Source organism: Crocodylus porosus, unplaced genomic scaffold, assembly GCF_001723895.1.
Source record: "Crocodylus porosus isolate Cpor-Errol unplaced genomic scaffold, CroPor_comp1, whole genome shotgun sequence".
In the NCBI taxonomy this organism is placed as follows: Eukaryota; Metazoa; Chordata; order Crocodylia; family Crocodylidae; genus Crocodylus; species Crocodylus porosus.
This window is the reverse complement of record NW_017728931.1, coordinates 72,626,670-72,649,183: the sequence shown is the minus strand read 5'-3', so window position 1 is coordinate 72,649,183 and position 22,514 is coordinate 72,626,670. Positions and strand designations below refer to the sequence as shown.

Genomic DNA, 22,514 nt, shown 5'->3' with positions numbered 1-22,514 from the left:
GCAAAAAAAAAAAACACAAAACAAACCCCACCACAATACAGATACCCTAAGAATGATCAACGCTTCTATAGATCTGGTCTCCCTTTGACAAAAACCTTAATAATGATGTCAACTTGGAGATTGTCATCCTTCATATAATTATATGACAAATGATGACATCCCCTTTTTAATACTCAACAATCAATCAGACTTACCGTATTTACTTGATTTTAAAATGAGGCACCGCCCTGCATTTCACATGGGGCGGGGGGGGTCCCTCATCTTAGAACTGAATACAAGGGAGGTGGGAGGGGAGGGGGAGGTCAGCAGGCAGCTGCTGCAGCTCGGACTCCAACCCCTACCTGGGGTCAGGGGCCATAGTTCTAGCTGCTGCTGCCTGCCCCCCGCTTCCCTCCTCTGCCACCTCTGCACCCACACATCTTTCCCCTCTCCACACAGAGTCTCTGCTTCCTCGCCTCTCCTCTCCCTTTCCATTTACCCTATTTCCACAAGATGACCCCTTACTGTTTTTGCCTACATTATAAACTTCCTATAGTATGAACAAAGGATTACTTTCCATCTACAAAATGTCTAACACCTAGAAGGCACTTTCATGGACAATCAATACTAGCACTGAAGGTCTCTCCTCAGTTCTACAAGAAGCAGAGAAGCAATACTATTTTAAAATAACACTAACAATTGATGCGTCATTATACACCTATTTAAAATAAAAGCAATATTTAATTTTCATGTTTGTCCTTTAAAGCAAAAGCACTACATATGCATGCATCTGAGGGCAGCCCATGCTGCTACAAATATAGATCATGTGTGGGCCATCCCATTAAAGTCTCTACTCCTGCTTGTGCCATTTTAACTAGAAGGATTCTGCTTAGTTCATACGTTCATTGCCTACCTTCTACTTTATGAACAAAGTAATTTTGTAATTGATGGGTTTTGGTGGCAGGACATACTAGAACAAACAAAATAAGGAAACAAATTAGAACTATTTCACCATTTCAAAAAACTGTAGCTTTAAACAAACCAACCAAACAACCTCTACTCCAACTCACGTAATACCTCCATATACCTGCTAATGGCAACCTCAAATTTTCACAGAAAGCAGCTGCAAAGACAGTAGGTTTTTCAAATGACAGCAGGGAGCTAATCATGTGACTATTTCATCCTCCTCCAGACTTCACATTATTGCAGCAACACTGCTAGGAGTACTTGAGGTATTGGAGTTCACTGAAAGTTAAACTGGTATGTCACAACAGCAGCGACCACAGAGATGGACCTCAACTTCAGAGCCAATAATGCTTAATATTAATTGGAAGTTAATTTTCTATTCGGCCCATCTACCTAAATTTATGAACAGATGAACTTACTCCAACACATTACCTTGTATGTGTCAACAACACTGAACACTGTCTAATTATCTACTCACAATCAGTTACATTGGTTTAAAGTGTTTGCAAACAGATCACAAAACAGCACGGACACCAAAGAATTTAAAAAAAAAAATCCGTGTTCTTCATTAGCTTGTGTTCATTTCTTAGGTTTTGGCAAAAGTTGCTCCCTTCTCATTTCCTGTGTTCTGGACCACTGAATACTTGAACTCTTCTGGAATACCACAAATTCTTCCCTTTCATATGAAGCTGCATTGGGAGTCAAGATATGCAACTGAGGTTCTTGTTTCCTCTGCTTCAATTACAGACTCACTAGACAATTAATTCACATTGTAAACACTGTAATCAACACAGGCATACAGAATAAAATACTCCAAAATATGCATAATGTACATACAGCAATTATTTTTTCTTTTACCTTCTTAACAGGTGATGTAGGTGCCATCTGACCAGTGGTTATCGAAGGTGCTGTCACAACTACGGAAGTGGGTTGGGTACTGACGTTATTTGCATTATTAGCAAGAGGTTTGTTCTTGTCTGCAAAAGATTTTTGGCATTGTCATTTATAACGTATTAACCTATAGTAAATATAAAGTTACACTTCTTCTGAATTGGGTGAAGTCCTTAATTAACCCAGCCAGTAGCATCTTATTTTGCATTCTCAGTTTTCTTTCTCACTCCCCAACGTTTGGCATTCTAATTATATCTAATTACAAAAGGCTTTTTCTTACAAATCTTAGAAAGGTTGCAACTTTTTCCTATGTTCCAACAACAATTTTCTCTGCATTAAAATCGCAAATCAGGTAGGTACTTACCTACAACATTAAGAATATAATCAAGCCCCAGTAAAACTACTCACATACTTAAAAGTTATGTGCATGCTAAAGCACTTTGCTCTAAAACACCAGGGGCCAACTTTTTCAGTACACATACTGAAACTACAAATTAGCTCCATACACTCAAGTGCCACTCTGTTGCTCTGCTTTCTGCTCCCTGACCTATGCTCTCTGCCCATTTGACTGCTCTGCTTTCTGCCCTACTTGCCACTGTGCTATCCCTCTCCTCATCTGCCACATGCTAGGCACATAGACTGCCTGATGCTTGTGACACACGTGTGCCACAAACTGGCCATCTCTGCTAATACACAGAGCTCCCCATTCAGCCTGCAAATACAGAAAAAAATTAAAAAGCAATCCAAAACTTTTTAAAGACCCTTTATTATACTGGACAAACTACAAAAAAAATAGTTGCTTACCTTAGCTAGCCCATAACCTAATGGCAAAGCAGATAATACACTATGGCATAAAGTACAATGAAAAGATGTACTGCATGGTTTTAATGTGAAAAGAAAAAAAACCCTCCTTACTCCAACATTTTTGGTATCCCTATTAATTCAGCCATATTTGTCATTTAAGATTTTACTGCTATCAGCTTCTATTAGCCCAAGGGAACTGACACAGTCCTCTAACACAAATAAAACTGTTAGAAAACAGTGCATTAGTACGTAGCTATTTTTGGTCATGCGTGTGGCCAATAGCCCAACCTTGACTTTCAAATTCTTACCCGATATCTTGGCACTTTGTAAAAACAACTTTGTTACCAACTGTGACAACATTTATAGGATAGAGGAAATGTTGGTGTACGAGGCATCTATTTTAGTTATCAGCTTCTCCGAATCATAGGGGAGACTCAAAAAGTGGCAAAAGGCTGAACTAAATTGACAACCTCTAATTATACAGGTTGTGTGGACTGTGCATACAAGTTGGGAAAAGTATAGAGACAAATGTAGGTGAAACAGTCCTAGATGAACAAATCAGGAGTAAAGCTGCGAATTCTGATGTGGAAGAAGAAAAGCTGTAAGAGGATGCAATTATTAGCGGTAAAAGGAAGGGAGCGATAGAGAAACAGGGCTCAATAGTTGTTTTGAAATTATTTGAAATAGGAAGAGAAGGCCTGTAAATAAGATCAAGTTAAGCCACATGAAAAGACCCGTGGGAAATTTTCTGAAGTCATGAGACGTAAAACAAACACATGAAAATGGAAGAATACCCCCCCCCCCCAAAAAAACAAACTGACCAAAAACCACGCAATGATGGGGCTCTACTTGCTTTATAGTTTCCTATACCTTTCGAGTTCATTAGTTAACTTAGTTTGAAATCTAGTTTTTTTTAAATCTGAGCTTCTCACATAATCAGTAGTTTCCAGGAGCAGAGGTTCTAGCATAATACCCAACATAATACCCCAACCCAACACTTGGTAACAATACTGAGGATCTGCAATGCTGCAACACTCGTTAAAGTGTCTTATAACAGCCAATTAAAATGTTCCTTAACATTCTAAGAATTTTTGTTGTAATGCAACCTTAAAATGAATAATGGGAAAAAAGGGAGAGTGCACGCTTGGAACTTTGTGACACAGCTCTACAGGGAAAAGCCTAACTTCTGTAGCTTGCCAAATAAAGTATGATAAAGCCTTGTTGATATTAAAAAAAAACAGAGTTTACATAAATTAATTCTTGCGTCTCAGTCAAATTTTCCTGGCACAAAACTGTCCGCTAGTAATGAAGAGAATACAGTTACCAGAGAATCACAGAATTCAAGAAACACTGTAGCTGGCTTACTGACCAAGGCAGCCAGCCCTGCATGCTGGATCACAGGTCACTTGAGTCTACCAGACCTCAATCTCCCTAGGGGAGGGCTACAAACTTAAAGGAATGCTATGCCCTCCAGATCTGAGGTATACTTTGCAGCATGCCATTAAAATATCAGTAAGAACATCTAACCTAATTCTAATAGAACCATTACTAGCTGATGCAATTTTTTTTCTTTTTCTTTTCTTAACGGGTTCTTCAAAAGAGATGACACAAAGATATGCTGGAGAAGGAAGCCTGTGAAATCTTTCAGACAGAAAGAGCTCCTTGAAAGTTTCTAGGGAACCCACAACAAAGGCCAGAGAGGGCCAAAGCAAATAAAGATAAACTGACTACTGGAAAATGGTTATGAATCTACTGTAGTTCACCAATGAGCATTAAGTAGCAAGTCAAACAGAAAAGAGAATAAAAGCACCTACAACTCAGCCTTGGTGTATTTCAAGCCATTAGTGTCCTTTATACCACAGATACCCTTCTCCCATAAAATCAGTCCCTCAAAATTAAGCAAAGAGGCTTCCCTGTGTTTTAAGCAGGAGAAGCCGATTCTTCTGCCCAGAATAGAGAGCAGCTCACTTTGATTCCTCCTCCCAAACCAACTCCCCAGCAGCAACAGTGGCATTTCTATTCAGGCAGCTGAGGAGTCAGCTGACTTAATGAGCCATTGTCCTTCACTTCCCCTCTTTTTTAATGATCATGATGTTCCACTGATCAAGCTAACCTTTCTTCTGGTAATTTTACTGAGTGCTAGCTACTCCTGGTTTCTGTTCTCCTATTTCACAATCTTGCAAACTTTTTAGTCCAGCAGATAATAAAGCATGCAAACCTTTTCAAGGTCCTTTCAAAATAACGGAGCTACACATAAAGGCCAGACTTCAGCAGTAGTTGAAGTTTCAGCCTTCAGTTAAGCAGAAAAGGGACTGCGAGTGAGTTACAGATTAGGCTGTCTTTGCTCTATACAGCTATAATTCTGGGCGGAAAAATTTTTTCTTCTTCGTTCTGCCTTCACAAAAAAGTGTGTACACCTTATTTGAGGGCATGTATGTGCAAGAAAAAATGTTATATTTTCATCAGACACAAGCATCAAGCAAAGCTTGAATGCTGAAGTTATTTGAATAAGCTATTGTTTTCTTGAAAACTTCAGTTAAAAAGGTAATAGCCTAAAAATAGAAAATGTATTAGTGAAACTATTATAGTTTTCTCTAGATATTTTTATACACCTCTATAAAATAGGTAAAAAGTAATGTTTGTATTAATCTCTTTCCAAATAACCAAATATAACCTTCACAATCAATCAGACAGAATGAGTTTAAGCAACAAGTCTTACTCATCCAACTAATAAACATAGGCAGATGAAAAACTCGGCCCCAGCAATCCTTGGATGGCCAGGCAGTCTCATCTTGCAACCATTCCTTGTATGTTACCACTGCTGCATGGTAATATAAACAAGAATGGAGATATGCTACAAAAATCAAGCTGCACTATAGGCTGAAAGTCCCAAGGTGGACAGCAGGGAAGTTTCTCCTCTCCCCTCAACTCAGTTAGCAGTTTCTACAAAAGTCAGACGTGCAAGTGGTAGAATTGGTACGGAGTCTATCCCTGCAGCAATAACTGCATTCTCTTCCAGTGACGTACATAAGCAGATAAAGAAGATGAAGTCTTTTAAAGACAGAAGTACTATTGTGTGCATGTGTGGGGGGATGGGAGGCAGAGGGACTGATTTAAGGAGTCTGGCAACTCTTGATGGACAAGTTATCCAACAGGGTAAAGTTGTGCATCTCTAAACCATCTACTCCATTCAAACACAGACTGAATCTTTGCATATGCCCCTTTAAATAGTGTTTGAGTCTACCTTCCCCAGAAGTATAAACATCTAACTTGGCTTCTAACAGGCCTACTGTAATGCCAGTTCCTCCACATTACAATCTATGCATTAAACCAGACATCTAATTTTTGGGCAGCCAGTGGCCACAACTGTGCAGGTGCTCCCCCCAGCTCCCCACCACCATGCAGGCAACCTAGCATTCCTCCCTCCCCACTTCTGTGCAAACAGCCTAACTCCACACCCTGCTCCTAGCCACCGACACAAGGCTGCCCAGCTCCCCAAAGACCTGGAGTCAGAGGGAAGAGGGAGAAGCCAAGATGCCCAGGAGCTCTCTCCCTCTTCTGCTGCATGGGGAGCTCTGTAGCACAGGCAGGCCAACTTCCCACATGACCAGGAGAGACAGGGCTGCTGCATATGCAGTGTGCATATCTGGGAGAGAGGGACAGCCAAGCTATTCAGGGCCGCCTGCAGCATCTGGACAGCCTAGCTTTCCCTTGATGCATGCACAGCACCTGTGGTGTGGGCAGGCTCGCTCCTCTGCTGCGTTCACAGCTCAGGCAGTCTAGCCCTCTCCCAGCTGCTGCAGCAGGAGCAAACAGGGAGGGGCAAACAGCAACCAAGTGGGAGTCCATGGGCCACATGCTAACCTACTAGTTGGACAGCCATGCTTTACATAATCTTAATGGAAGTTCAGGTCAGATATTGGGGAAAAAAACTCTCTCAGTAGGAGGGTTGTAAAGCACTGGAACAGGCTACCCAGAAAGACAATGGAATCTCCATCCTTAGAGGTTTTTAAGACCCAACTGGATAAAACCTTGGTTGGGATGATATAGTTGGGGTTGGCCCAGCTTTGAGCAGGGGGCTGGACTAGATGGCTTCCTGAACTCCCTTCTAACCCTAACTTTCTATGATTCTTGAGTGGTGCATAAAGCAGCTGAACTACTATCAATATTTCTTTTGTTAAAACTAGTTTATTAGACTTAGAATACATTAATATTTACCTTAAACACAGAGTTCATTTGCATGTACCTGAGCCAAATCCACTACAATCAGCGTGCTTCAGGATGACAGAACAGGGAATGATATTTGATGTTTTAAGATTTCAGGCTCTGAGTCACAAGCATGGTAAGCAAGTAACTCCACACTTAGATCTTGTTTCTCTTTTATTTCCTGCCATCTTCATTTCCTTTCTGGACACTGCTATGGCCTCTAATACATTGTACCAATTTTAAAATAGCTCATTAAAATACAAAATGATTCCATTGCAATAACGCACCTGTGAGCTACATTCACTTTTAAACGCATTTAACTTTTAAGAACTAAGGGCATTTATAAACATATATTTGTCTGCTCCAACATGTAGAGTCGACTGAATTAATCGAGTCTGCTCTGCATCGCATCCATTTCACATAAATGGCAAAATGTGCATTAGCACTGAGAAAATGGCAGTGGTGCACTTTTCAACTAAAACACCTTTGATGCATTTCAGTTCAAAAGCGCACCGCCATTTTCTCAGCACTGATGCACATTTCACCATTTATACAAATGCATGCGCTGCAGCGCTGGGCATTTTTAAAAGCACCTGGCACTGAGGTGCAAAGGTGTATAAATGTCCTAAAATGTGAACAAAGAATCTATTCCCCTTCCTCACATGCTTCTAATGCAGTGAAATAAGCTAGAGCAGACTCCTAACACAAGATATTTCTCCAAACCTAAATTTACCTGTTTCTGCTTCTGATTCTGAGTCATCTTCCTCATCCTCTTCACTAGAACAGCTGGACTCATCCTTCTTTCCCTCTTCTTCTTCATCTGCTTTCTCATGCTCTAGAGACTCAATGCTGGTTGCATTCTTTTCTTGCTCAATAATTAAAGTCTCTTTACTGGAACAAAAAAGACTTATTTCAAATAACAATATTTATTAACTTGAATAAAAACAACCAGACATACAAGTAGTTCATATTTGTAGAAGCTTACAAAGTTTGTCTTATCAAGAATATCATCTCATTTAATACTGCACTTACTTTTTAAATGGTTTTTGTGACTGATTATTATCCAGGTTGGCTGTAGATTCAATTAGGGGAGATTTCTTTTCCCGTTTTTCACTATGAAGCTTTCAGGGATATAAAAATAATGCAATGAAATTGACAGGTTGATAAGTGACAAAGATTTAATACAAATATTACTGGGTAAATACATCATGCAAAATATTCAAAATGCTATATCTGAAAATTTAAATTAAACTGCGTTGCTCATCTTTCATGGTTAAATGTACTGACATCCGCAGGCAGAATTTGACAGAATGGAATGGAAGGACAGTTAAAGTGGCATTTATTGACTTTAGCACCTCAAGTCAAACCTGAAGATCAAGTCCATTAACTAACTTGAATTGGTTACACCTAAGAAACACCTCCCCCCCATAATTACGAGACTCTATAATATTATAAAAACTTATGTTTGTCTGTCTGTCCGTAATGCTTTATTCACGCTCTAACTAGCTGACAAACAGCCAATCAGAGCGTGAAGAAGCGTTCTGATTGTGGCAGCAGGCTGCCTTCTGTTGTGTGGATACAGGGGACGAAGCGCCTGGAAGCAGCGGCAACAGAGCAGAAAGAAAGGGGGGTGGGGGGGCAAGGCCAGCAGGGCCCGGGCCCAATGCAGTGGCGTGAGGGTGGTCTCAAGCAGGGGAAAAGCCGGCCCACTGTGGTGAGGGAACAGCAGGCCCGACCCGATGTGCCCGCAGCAGCAGCTGGAGGAGGGAAGGAGCTGGCCTCCTCCCCAACGCACACATCAGTCCCGAGCCCACTCCTCCTGTCCACCCGCTGCCGCCATGTCAGCCCTGGGCCCACTACTTCCACCCGCCATGGCAGCCCAGCTTCTCCCCACCCTTGGGCCCAGGCCCATTCCTCCCTTCACCTTTGCAGGCCCCAGGTTGCAGGAGGGAAGGGGAAGTGGGCCCAGACTGGGTGGGGGGGGCTCCACCCCCGCCCCCTTTCATTCTTGACAGGCATTTGGCTACTTTATCTATAAAAGCCTACCAGATTCTGCTTCTTTTGCAATTCTTCTAAATATCCTAGAATGTCTTCATCTGCTACATCAAACGCAGTCTGTCCCTGAAAGACAAATGTAAACACATCACAATTTTAATGTAGGATTTAAAAAATCATGGATTAGGATGTGTAAAGCACTCGCATGATTATGCAGGTTAGAAGAAGAACAACCATGCAGTGAAGTTTTTAAAGTATGAGCCAAACTTCATCAAAACTCATATCTTTCCATCAGTGATTAAGCAGAATATTGCATATCCATTTATGTTTGAGAGTGAAACACATGCTCAGAAAAAGCACTCTTTCACCAAAAAAAGATTTTATTGAACTCTTTAAGAACATGAATCCAGGTCCGAGAGAAGTGGGGATGAGAAGGCTGTCAAACAAACTTTTCCCCTCCTCCCAGCACCCACCTTTCCTGAAACAACCAAATTGAGTGTAGCTCCTGGTTGTAGAGAGCTCCAGGAGGTTGTGGGGAGTGGGATGAGACTTGTTCAGTTCCTGTTCTAGTAGGTCCAATATCTGACTTGTCTGGGTAGGGAGCAAGAACTGACAATTTTATTAAGATTAGAGAGATTTTCCCAGCTCACAAAACCTTCCCAGCTCACAAAAGAGACCATCAAGAAGCAAGCTAAAAAGCACCAATTTTCATAATGTGAAAATATAGTGGTACCAGTAAACTATTGCTAAGGTTGCCTAACCTATTCCATTATAAGGCCCAATTTCCAATGAGCTAAACTATAACCATCCTGGCTTAAAATTTCCTCTAACAAGAGTCTCTTTCGCTGAATATTTTTTGGGAAATTTCAGCATAAGTAGCTTGCGTAGATGTTTTTCAGAATGAGGTTAGGTGAAGTATTTTGTGAATGCTAAGTTGTTGTTTCTTTTTAAAAACACACACAATTCTGGGACCTACACTCCTTTCAAACAGGGCAGGAAATTCGAAATTTGGCAGGAAGACCCTTCTGCTCTTCCTGTGACAATCTGTCCAAATTTGGCCAAGTTATGAACTTCTAAAATGTCAGTTCACATGCGCTTGGTAGGACTTGTCAAAAAGTGGCAGCTAAATTATCTGAAAAATCTGTTTACAGTAAGCATGCCCTATACTTGGGCTGCTGGCACAGAGTAAAAAACTTTCCTTGCAATTGTTTCTTGTGGTATCCTCCATTCTAACATCTAACCTTAAATGTTCTTTAACATATTTTTTTCAGTATATAAATAGTATTAAACAACGTTAGACAAATTTTCAGGTCACTTTCTTTCCCCCCGCCCCTTTTAAATGTTCAGCTGACCTTGGAGGATACGTGAAGCATTGTTTCTTTCCCTTTAAAAAAAAAAAAATATATACAAGACTTGAAGGCAAAGGAGGGCTAACTTTAAAATTAATAGTTTATTTCTCTTACAGTTAGTATTCTGGGTAAACTTGAATCTAATTTTCTTAGAGTAAGAAATTTTCTCTAATATTTGCTAAAACTCTTTCAAATTAATGTTTCATTAGATAGCAAGATACATTATATACTATTTGAGCAGATAGAGCTTTAGTTAATGATCAGCTTTTTCATTTTACAAAAACACAAAGACCTTTGAAGGATTTTTTCTGCAGAAGGCTAAGATGAGGCCTGATTCAGCAGTCTAATACAGTTTAGATGAACACCTGTCAGTCTGTTTCTGTTCACTGCAGAAAAGGAATTTTTGAGGGAGAAACTGACCAAACATAGTAACAATTTTCATCTCTGCCTTGATCAGCTTTAACAGTCTGGTACATGTTTTCCAAATGCCAGAAGCTCATTCTTTAGGATACTCTCCCATAACAGTGAAACTGCAAGTCAACCAAAGCCAGTTCTGCTCATTTTCTAAACACCTGCAGAACTAGAATCTCAAAAACAGAATAATTTGTGAGAAGTCACAGTTCAAAGGCCTGCCTTATACATACCCATGGGGGGAGGAAAGGGGGTCAAAAGCGGGGAGGAAACCAACATTTGTTTCACTATGAACAGCAGTAGTTGAGGACTTTTTTTTTTTTTTTTAACCTACTGCTGATTTTGCAACAGCTATTTCTCTAACATGCAGCCATTTCCATCTCTAACCAAAACTATGATTACTATTAGTTTTCTTTTTTCAACACATAACAAATATAATACACTGAAATATCATATAGAAATAAAAGGAATGCACTACATTTGTGTTGTAAATTGTAACTACGCTATTTCAATTTTGTGAATTGTAAGTTAGCAGTAGGTTTTCTTGCTCACCTCACAGGAAGTGCTGTAAAGGAATAATAATAAAACAAGCCTTGGCAATTCTTTCTTGAGAATTCTGTAGCAAACAAACCTCTTAACCAGCCAGAGCTTTTAGACTAAAATGATTATATTGGAATTAGAGTCCATTACTGATATAGGTTTACCATTGCTGACCTGGTCATCTGCATTGGATACCAAAAAAGTTCTAAAAACCTGATGTTTGGAGGTTATGTTCTGAATTTTAACATATTAACACTTGTAACAGTAAGCTATTTGTAGCTAACTGCAATCTGCTTCAAAACCAAAGCTTTATTAACTTAAACATAGTTTTTACATAATGAAATTGTCACAAAAACTATCCCTTCTAACTCTCTCAGCTTCCTGTGTATGTTCATAAATGACTAATGAATGACAAGTTATTTATTTATTTCATTTCTTCCTTGTGCATCAACAGGAACATCTTCTTATTAAATCTTCAAAGTTACGCATATATTTGAAAGGAAAGAGTTGTTCAAGTTCTACTGAAACTAAATTTAGCTGGCATAACACTGATAACTTAAGGAGGGAAGGATAAATTTTGAACTTGTGAACTTGTGTTGAAATTTTGAACTTTGTTCAGGAAAAAGTAGGTCTTTTTACATATTTTAAGTATCATATGTGTTTACTTTACAAGTAAAAAGACCTACTTTCTCCTGAACAAACACATCACAAGTTCAAAATTTATCCTTCCCTCCTTATGTTATCTGTGTGTGTGAGTGTGAGTGCGTGAGAGAGAGAGGGATCAGACCAATGGATCCATCAAGTTCAGTATCCAGTATTCATCCCAGAAGCTCAGGGATGAAATCTTAACTCCACTGCAGTTTTGTCACAGTCATCAGTGGAACAAAGATTTCACTCTATGTCTATAACAAATAAAAAAAGTCAGTTAAGAACCCAGTAAAGGGTATGAATTGTTATAACCGTTTCCTCAAACAAAGTGCTCTGCATTTGTCATCATTTTATTTCTTATTTCATTTTCAATTATTGTTCATCTTACTGGAAAAAGGCTTATAAATACCTAAGGTACTTTAATAAGTGACTTACAGCCCATACCACTGGAGACCAATCCTTTTCAACTGATAATCCAACATTTTTTTAACCCATCATACATTTTAAAAAATAAATACAATTATTTCTGTTTCTCCACACAACCAAGAAAGTATCCAACAAAATGAGCAACTGTACTGACAAATGTAAAACTGGCAGTGTGAAATGCTTTGGTGAATTGCAACAGTAATTTAAGCTGCCAATTAAAGTCAAACAGAAAATCATTTTAATCTTGACTTGCATTTTGTTTTAAATACTTTACTAAAGATAGATTTCCACCTAATTTGTATGGTACATTTTGCTTATTCTATATGCATGTCAAGCAAGTATGTATTTTAATATACTTTAGGCAGAACACTACTGAAATCATTCATACTACATAAATTTTTGACTCTGCTTAAGTGCACTGGGATGCACACAGCTTCAATTAAAATTATTAAAAAGTATTAAATTTATTTTCTATTGTTAAACACTACTACCTTCAAGGCTAATGGACAAGAAAAATATTATTTCAGAAAAACATCTTTTGCACCTAAAATTGATTTATTAAACCACGGCAATAGCTGATGAATTGAACCAGTTGTTTTTCGTCAACAGTCCTTCAAGATTGTACAACGTGTTTGTTTTATAGGGTATAGCAAACGTGCTCACAGCACAGCCTGTCAGATTCCAACAAATCTATGAATTCTGCTAAATACCTTGGCACAAGGGCACGGAAAAGGACAGGAAAGGACTTCCATTTTATTCATAAATGAGAAAAGGAAACAAGTTTTCCTTTCTTTGGAACTCCCAATCAACCAGATTCTCAGGGCGTGGACAACCATGCATTGTTGCCACTTTAAAGGGGAAGGGAAATTGAAGAATTCTGAGTGTGTAGCAGCTGTTAAAATCTACCCATTATGGCTAGGAACACAAGTTACACATTAACCAGTTTAAGTGATCAGAAACTGGTTTAAACCTGTAACAGAACACAAGCTCAGTGAAACTGGTTTAAGATAATTCTGGCTGAATGTAGTATTAGACTTAACTGATTTGGATCAAATTGATTTATGAAACTTCTGTCCCAGACCCCTTCCTGGTTCAAGTTAAATCACAGTCCACCAGCATCCCAGCATGCTTTCTAGCCCTTGGCTGTGCTGTGCTGTGTGATCTAGAGCAAGGGTTCCTAATCCTCAGGCCACAGCCTGGTGCCGTGCTGCGGCAGGTTGGCTGCCGGACCAGAAGTGGCTGCGGACCAGAAAACCACGGCCCCCCCAAAGCTGAGCAGAGAGGCCACGGCTCCTTTTGCAGGGCCTGCGGCAGCACAGAATTTGGCCCAACCCCACTACCCAGGGGGTCAGGGTATCTTTACCTGTCTGCCAGCTGAAAATTCCGGCCGCAGTAGACAGCGACTGCTGGGCTGTGGTTTGCCAGGCTGCGGACACTTCTGGGCTGTGGTGCTAGGCCATGGCATAAAAACTTTGGGAACCCCAGCTCTAGAGAGCAGGGCTGGGCCCACCCCCTCTGCTTCTTAGTTGAAGCAGTGAGGGCTGGCTGGAAGGGGGTGTGGGGCAAGCCCAGCTGGGGATTCAACCCAGACTATGGGGCTGGGGGTGGGGCAGGAGGGAACTGCCCCCCCCCACGCAAGCCCTGGCTGATGTCTGTGGCCAGAGAGGAGGGGATTAAACCCCTATTGCCCCACTAAAACTTACTGCTGGCTGCAACTGGCCTACAAATACCAGAGGCACCTGGAAGCAGGAAGAGGAAGTGATGAGCAACCTTGCAGAATCCTGCTGCTGTAAGTCTGGACTGCAAATCCCAAAGGCCTTGGAGACAGCAGGAAGAACAAATAAACACACAGCTAGGGAGCTGTGTTCTAGCACCCCTTGGCTTCTGGCCTGAGCCACTGCAGGCATGTGGCTGCATTTCCCGAATCAAAGGTAAGTGTCTGTTCATTTCTGTTTCAATTTAATCTGTGATACATAGACTAACATGCAAAGACTGAATAGATTCAGCCCTGGGCTTTGACTGTCTGTATCTAACCTATATTTGCACGATCCTAGTTAGTTAACCTGCCCTAACTTTGTCTTGGGATAAAGCAGGATCCAAAACTGGAGTAGTTTTGCAGTGCTCATATCACTACAGAATCATGTTAACGTAACTGTTGAACTACAACATTTGATATTTCTATCCTTCCATATTGATATAATTATTACAGCTGCCCTCAATTTTAAATGAGCTAGTCACTTAACTATTCAAGTTAAATAAAGTCGAAAATATTCTCTTTGCAACTCGAAGACAGGGTACTTCTATCCAAAGCTGGTTTCACACTTTAACAAACTCTACTTCTAGATGCAGGTTGGCTTGACTTCTTTAAAAATGCAGCAGCAAAAATGTATTGATTAAGTGTATTTAATTTCTTTAATTTAGTACACTAATTTTAGGCTTTTACATGAGTTACTTTAATTTTATTTTTAAAAAAGAAAAAGTATTTAAATAAACATTCACATTATATTAAAAATGCTGATGTAATTAAATCATTCATCAGTCATCAATGATTCGAGTAATAAAATCATCAATCACTGATGGCTCAATATCTAGCTGGGAGGAGGTATCAAATGGGGTTCCCACAGATCAGTCCTAGGTCTGGTATTGTTTAGTATCTTCATTAATGATTTGGACAATGGGATTAAGTGCATGCTAAGCAAATTTGTAAATGACACCAGGTTGGATGGAGCTGACACTTTGGAAGGCAGGGTTAGGATCTAGAGTGACCTGGTTAGACTCCTAAAATGTTCTGCAATCCATCAGATAAAATTCAACAAGTGCCAAAGTCCTGCTCTCAGGATGGAACTGCATGCAAAAATAGGGACTGAGGAATGACTGACAAGTCTGCAGCACTGCAGAGAAGGACCTGCGGGTTACAGTAGACCAACCATCCATAAGCTGAATAAGACAACCATGTGTTCTGGGTTTTACTAACAGGAGTATCACTTGCAAACCAAGGTAAGTGATTCTTCTGCTCTACTCACTACTGGTGATGTTTTGCCTGAAGAACTGTATCCAGTTTTGGATCCCATGTTTCAAGAAGGATATGGACAGATTGGAAAGAGTCCAATGCAGAGCAACAAAAATGATTAGGGGCTTAGGAACCATGACAGATGAGGAAGGCCGAAAGAGCTTGGGTTATTTAGTATGGAGATGACTGAAGGTGGATTTGATAACAGGCTTCAAATACCTGAAGGGAGATTAAGGAGGGTGGCGATTATAGAAGGACTACATGGGTGGGAACGGGCTACCTAGAGAAACTGGAATCTCTTTCCTTGGAAGTTCTTCAGAACAGGTTAGACAGACACTTGGCTGGGATGGTTTAGTCAGGGATGACTCCGCTTTGAGCATGGGCTAGACCAGAATATCTCATGAGGTACCTTTCATCCCTATTTTCCCATGATCCCTCCCCGCTGGAATTCCAATTAGAGATGCATTCAAAACAAATGATAATAAGTAGACAGAACCTGAAAAGCTGTTGGCTGAAATACCTTCAGCTTGGCAAACAGTACTGCAACTATTGGTTGTATCAGGTGGTCACAATGCATGAAATTCCATCTTCAAGGTCAGATAACCTGGTACAAACTTCAACAATTCCTTTTCCCCACATCCACAAGGACTGCCAAAAGCACAAGCACTAAACAATTCCATTAACAAAGTCTGCCCTGCTTCTTGATAATAATACAGTGACTTGCAACTGGAATTTTAACTTGTGGAAAAAAAAAATAGTACAAGGAATTAGGCAAACAGCTGTACCAACATGCTGCATGGGTACCCTAAAATGCATGTAAAAAAACAGTGTTGTAAGGGTCACTGCAATGTCTCCATGATAAATGTTTAATCTTTCCAGCAAACAATCTCTGGTCAATTGTTTCATTCTTCCTTGGTATAAACAGACCCTCTTCCTGTGGAACAAACAGCTAGAATGTGTTTTTGCTACAACAGTCAGCATTAATAGCATTGGCATTTAAAAGTGATCATAACAGATTAAGGAGTTAACAGCACATTAAAGATAAATGTGTATTTGTCTTGTTGCATTGTTTTAGTCTGACTGATTGCTAACTATACAACCACATGCCCAATTACACTGCAAAGTCTATTTTGAGCAATCCTAAAACTAGGAAGGGGTGTGAGATAAATAAAGCTTGTACGTGCAGTGCAGTACCAAAAACCAAGGCCACATGTGGTCCTGTAACTTGCTACTGTTTTTTCCATTTCTGGGGAATCTGAGCATAAATTTACCAAGAAGGCTTGCTGTCTTCTATGCAATAGTATCTGAGAAGATAGGTAGAAAACATAGCTACTGACTCTTAGGTATGACCTGCCCATTTATCTCCATTTGGTTAACAATAAAGCTGAGTAACAATTTATGCCAGAACTCTTCTTGCCAGTTATCAAATATATCAGATTTAACAGACAAAAGGGCTATTAGTCTGCATGTAGAATCAAAGCTGTGAGCTTCTCTCTCTATAGAGAAGTACTGCAGGAATGCACCCGAGTGCCTACAGCAGGGGTGGGCAAAATGTGGCTCACCAGGCCATTCTATCTGGCCTCTGGGACCCCTAAAAAATTTAGAAAAATTAATATTTATCTGCCCCCAGCTGCTCTGTCATGCGGCCCTCAATGGCTTGTCAAAACTCAGTAAGTGGTCCTCCACCCAAAATAATTGCCCACCCCTGGCCTACAGTGTGAAGGGAATGCGTCTTGCGCCTTCAATAAGGGGCATAATCTACATACTGATTCAAGACCTTTTCAGTTTTTCAAAAGCATTAGAAGCGTGTTTAATTTTGGAAACTGTGTGGAAACAGACCAGAAACTTTTGGAAAGAGCTAAAATAAACTGATCACGCTGCTGCTGACTTTTAAAAACTGGACCTAGTAAAGCAGAAACCAAAACTCAATGGCATTGTTTTGGAATTACGATAGTCTGATCTACAGTTTGCAAAGCAAACTACTTATCTATGACAGCTTGGCAAGAAGGCAATTTGGGCAAATTTCTTCAAAAGTCTTTATTTAACAGCAAAGCTATTCTAACAAGGACAGTGTTAAAAGGTTGTATCATATTAATTTATTTCACAGTTTGCCTGCCTCAAAAGTCATATGCTGAATACAAAGTTAACTTCAGATATGAAGTTACGTAACTTTCTAATGCGTTCCTTCTCTTCCATGTATTGCATGCAGGTCTCTACACTTCATGTACTTTGCACTTAAAACATTTTCAATTTATACCTTTAAAGTATTTATGTGCCTTATAGCTGAAAACTTTCAAACTAAGCAGATAAAAAGTAGCTTTGGATTTCTTAATGAGCTGTTAATTCCTTAAAGTTATGATCACTTTTAAATGCCAATGCTATTAATCTTTTTTTGCTGATTATTGCAGCAAAAACATATTCTAGCTGTTTGTTCCATATAAACAAGTTCTTTTTATACCAAAGGGGGAAACAATTGGCCATATTGTTTACTGGAAAGATTTAGACACCCTGGAGACAGTGCAGTGACCCTAACCAACACTATCTTTTGACATGAGCTTACCTAAATTAATAAACAATTTAATTTTCAAGACACTGTTTTAGTCTATCATGCCAAATATATAACACAAAGCAAAGCAAAGCAAGCAAAAATAATTTGTTCTCAGAGGTGCTGAACACCTGCAACTCATACTAACTTCAGCACTGTTGTGGATTCCTGGCATCTTTAAAAACCAAATACTTTATTGCATATTTGGCAAAACAACAAATGGAGCTTCTTAGCTCACATAAGCAAATGTACCTCTTCAGCTACCACTGTTAGACTCCTTCCTCTGCTTTTCCTTTTCTTGCCAAGACTGATTTAAAGATTACCCAAATAAACTCTACATATCTCCCCACTTCTCAAAACTCCAAGTAAATAAATTAGGTTTCAACAGCAAATTTAGGCACAAACATTAAATTCAGACATGGTAAATCATTTTATGATCGATTCAACTAAGATACTTAGCTTGATATAGGGCGTGTGAATTTGGGTGTGGGTGGGTGGTTAATGCCGTTTTAAGGCAATTCCATCCTTTCCAATACATTGCTTTCCTGATTGTAATCTTGACTCCTAAACACAACTTCTGATTTCCAAGATAAACCAAAAATGTTACCCTTTGGTGTTCACCCCCCACCCCTTGTAGAGATGACAGTGTTTTTCCAGCTTAAGTTTAAGTTTGTGTGCCTGGGAACTTCCTTAAGTTATTTAAAAAACATTTATGAACTGCTTTGGGAAAGACTCTCCATAAATCTCAAGAGAGGTGTGGGGAAATTTACATGCACTAGGGACAGATGCTGGAAGATAATCAGGGTCCGGATGGAAGAGAATAAGAGAGAAACAAATGCACTAGAACTTCAGCCCCCCCTTACACTGTAAGATCAGTGTTGATTTTGGGGCTTTAAGCGCTGCAAGAAGGGCCTCTGCAAACTAGTAAGTCCACAGCACTCTGATGTTTCCCAGAGTGCACAAAAGGAGGAATATATTATTTGATCTTTATTATACATAAATCCAATATAAACTATTATTATTAAATTAAGTTTCCAGAGCCCAAAGTCACCAGCACTGACTTAGGTAATCACACTGAAGCGAATACAGTGTTAAAAAAAATTTGCTTATGACAAGCCAAAAAAATTTAAGAAAATATTGAAGAAATGAGAAATTTCTTTGATCTCTAACAGTACCCACAAACCCTATCTTACTTTTAGAACCTGCAAGTGAATTTAAAGAACAGAAAATTAATATAAAAGTGTGGACATAAACATGCTGATTCTGGCAAAACATGCAGTACAGAAAGCACCATGAACAATAATGGCACTTTAGTTCTACTTTTCTTACCCTGGCTTCTAAAGTCACTTTAGAGACCAGAACTTTGTATCTTGACAAGGATTACATAAAAATCCTACCACTTTGTTGACAGCCTCCATATCACATAGGTTTTCCACTAAAATTCGACAGGCTTCTTCTTTACCCCAATGAGCAGCAGCATGAAGTGGTGTCCAGCCATCATAATCTTTAATATTTACATCATAGCCAGCCTGTATTAAAAGCCTAAAGAAATTAGAAAAAATAGATGTTGTAGTTGAGAGTAGTAATGTGCCATTACTTTCTAAAACTATTTTATAAAGTAAGCTTTAATTTTCTTGCCTTCACTTTAACTCTCAGGTAGGATTAACAACAACAAAAATTTAAGACTGTCAACTTACAAGGCATATTTCCTCCTAAAAATATATTCCTTCTTCTCATCAGTACAGTAAATTTAGTGCAACTTAAAAGTTAAGAAAAAATTTTTTTGCATTGTATTCAATAATTTGTTACTGGCAAGCCAGTTTTACTGTTTCTCTGTACAGTGGGGGAGTTCTTTTTGCTGCAGTCCTCAGGAAAACAGGGCCCCTCAAGTCTGCAGTGTGTGCTGCAGCTTACATGCAGCTCCAACATTTTCTGGGCATTTTAAAGAAGTTTGCAAAGAAAAGTAGTAAACAGAACCTTTATTACTGTATAGTGCAATACCGCTGAACAGCCTGAGCCACACATATGGAGGGGTTATCTGACAACCAGGAAACAAATAAATATGTAGGGCGATTAGTAGGGCTGTGTGAAGCTTCAGTCACTGATTCAATTCGGAGATTTGGCCCGATTCAGCAGCCAAATCTCCAAATCCGAATCAAATCAGGAGACCCATTAATCTCTCTGAATTGAATCAGAAGCCTCCAATTCGATTTGATTTGGAGAGAATTGACGAATTGGACACAGATACAGCTTTAAAGGTTTTTTCTACATACCTCAAGGTACTAGGTGAGGCTCATGAATGCTGAGGTGGAGTGGATGGAGTGTCACAGAGGGGCACGGGGAGATCTACCATGAGCTTAGCAGTGGACCCAGAAGTGGATCAGAAGTGTTTCTGGTGCGTTTCCGGGTCCACCACAGAGCACATCGGGGACCCCCTCACCCCTCAGCTCTGATGCCTACCGGAGGGGGCACCCAAGGTTACCCTGTGGCTGACTGCCAAGCCAGGGGGGTGCAGGAGGGGGGCTGCCACTGAGCACATGGGGCTTCACCCTGCACTTCCATGGGATGCTCCATCCGCCCCACCATCTCAGCATTCAGGAGCCATGCCTGGTACCTTGATGTATATAGAAAAAACATACAAAGATGTGTCTATGGCAGAATCACCAATTCTTCGAATCAGAATCACATCTTCACATTCAGATTCGGCTGAATCGAATCAGGACAGTGATCTGAATCAACTAATCGAATCACTATGCTCCGAATCAGGCCAAATCCAAATAGAATACGGTTCGCTTCGCACACCCCTATTGACTAGCAAATCCTGCAAAGCCCATCGGCACGTGCTGGATAGCAGCAGGATCCTGGCTCTACCCAGCTGAACTAAGAAGCAGGAGGGTTTTGCCACCATAGGGGACCTTTGAGTTCAGCAGCACTTGGTTTTGCCAGCACAGCTGTGCCCCTCTGTGTGCTATAAACAAAGTTGCTTAAGTAGTTGCTTAAACAATTCTTCTTAAATATAATTAAGTGCTAACAGGGAGGCTTACAAAGAGGCACAGTGATTAAAACAAAAACTAGTTGTGCACCAATAAAGATTTTCTTGGCCGATACCGACAGCTGATTATTAACCAGGCATGTCAGCTGATACTGATCTGATAGCCCATTTATAGGAATGTAGACTGGCAACTTGGAGAGCAGCACCTTGCAGGTAACTCTGTGGAAAGGAAGAGACATGGGGAAGGGAAGGGGTGTGAGGGGATGACTGAGGCCCCCATAGTGAGGGAGTGTGGCAGGGACAGAGGCTGCCCGGTCAGGGCAGCAAATGGAATTCTGTGCCAGGGAGTGGGACAGAGCCCATGTGCGGTTTGTCCAGGACATGGAGGCATGGGGGGGTGGAGACATGAGGAGGGAGGCGGCTCCCCTCTGCTGTGTGCGCCCCTAGGGGAGGCATGTGCCCTCTCCCCCAGATCTGTGCATGGGGCAGAAGTGGGCAGCCCGCTAGGGACTCAGGGCCATGGACAGTGCCAGGCTCTTCCCAGTGTGGGGGCTGGGCAAGAGTTGGGATCAGAGCGGGTGGGAGTGGGGCAGGCTCACGGGTAAGGCAGGCAGCAGTGGCACTGGCAGGGGTGGCTATGGCAAACTCTGGGGTGGTTACAACCCCCACAAGCCCCTAATAGCACCGCCTCTGCTCATAGGAGTTCTGCACTGCAGGGTGGACAGGGGACTCGCAGCTGGGGCAGGGCTCCTCAGGGAAAGCCAACAGAACAGAGTGCCCCAAGCAGGGGCTGGGCTAGGGCAAGGATTGGGGGAACCCTGCAGCCACCCTAAAATTTGCCTAAGCCTCTTGTAGCCATTCTACCCAATTTCGGTGCCGCCACCTGACCTGCACAGCAATGCCAGTCCTGTTCCTGCCTGCTCTAAGCTCAGCTCCTGCACTGGAAAGTGGCTGGCACTGTCCTTGGCCTCTGAGCCCACAGCCAGCAGCCCGCCTCCGCCCCGCACGCAAATCCAGTATTTAATCAGTGACATTGTGGCCTACACTGGCCCAAAAAAAGCCAATAGACAATGTTAATTTTTCTTTTATCGGTGCCAATCAGATATGTGACTGATATATGGGTGCACCTCTAATAAAAACAGCAGGCATTGCTAATTCATGTAAATGGTACCTTGAATATGGAAATAAGTATGATTTGGAATGCCACATTTAAACGGCTGCTGTATCTGAAGGCATTTTAAGGGGCTTACGTGGTTTTAATGAACAGCAAGAGGAATCAGTAATCCTAACTGTGGTATAAAAACCTAGTTTCTTAGCTTCTCTCAGACTGAAGTGCTTGCACCTGGACAAATAGCCTTTAGATGTACTTTTTACTGCATACTTAAATCAATGTCTTAAACCAAGTTTTATAACATTATAGAATAGCCTCAAACATTGCTTGCAAATACAGAGCAGTGGTTTTCAATCTTTTTTTTTTTTTTTTAATTGTGAACCCCTAAAAAATTAAATGGAGGTGTGGACCTCTTCATAAGTGATTGATCATTGTCTAAGGGCTTGGTGAAAGATGACTATCTGCAGACCACAGACTGAAAACCACTGACAGAACAAATGAAAGATTCAGAAAAAACCCTTTTTAGCTATAATAAAAACCATTAGCTTTTCTTAAAATGGATTCAAATTTAATATGGACAATACTCTTAAGGTTTAAATAGCTTATCTACAAACTACAGCACTGTTTAAAGTTTCAAATTT

At 40.6% G+C, this 22,514-nt stretch overlaps 1 protein-coding gene across 1 annotated transcript in view; it reads right to left on the bottom strand.

The window, feature by feature from the left end:
- Positions 1-22,514, bottom strand: part of PPP1R12A (protein phosphatase 1 regulatory subunit 12A) — a 187,223-nt gene that overhangs the window by 66,616 nt on the left and 98,093 nt on the right. The window contains exons 7-11 of the mRNA XM_019543931.1: positions 19,168-19,312; positions 8,893-8,967; positions 7,879-7,967; positions 7,580-7,737; positions 1,804-1,922 (exon numbers count right to left, since the gene is read on the bottom strand). Of these exons, the coding sequence (XP_019399476.1) occupies positions 1,804-1,922; positions 7,580-7,737; positions 7,879-7,967; positions 8,893-8,967; positions 19,168-19,312 (586 nt within the window). The remainder of the gene's footprint in view (positions 1-1,803; positions 1,923-7,579; positions 7,738-7,878; positions 7,968-8,892; positions 8,968-19,167; positions 19,313-22,514) is intronic.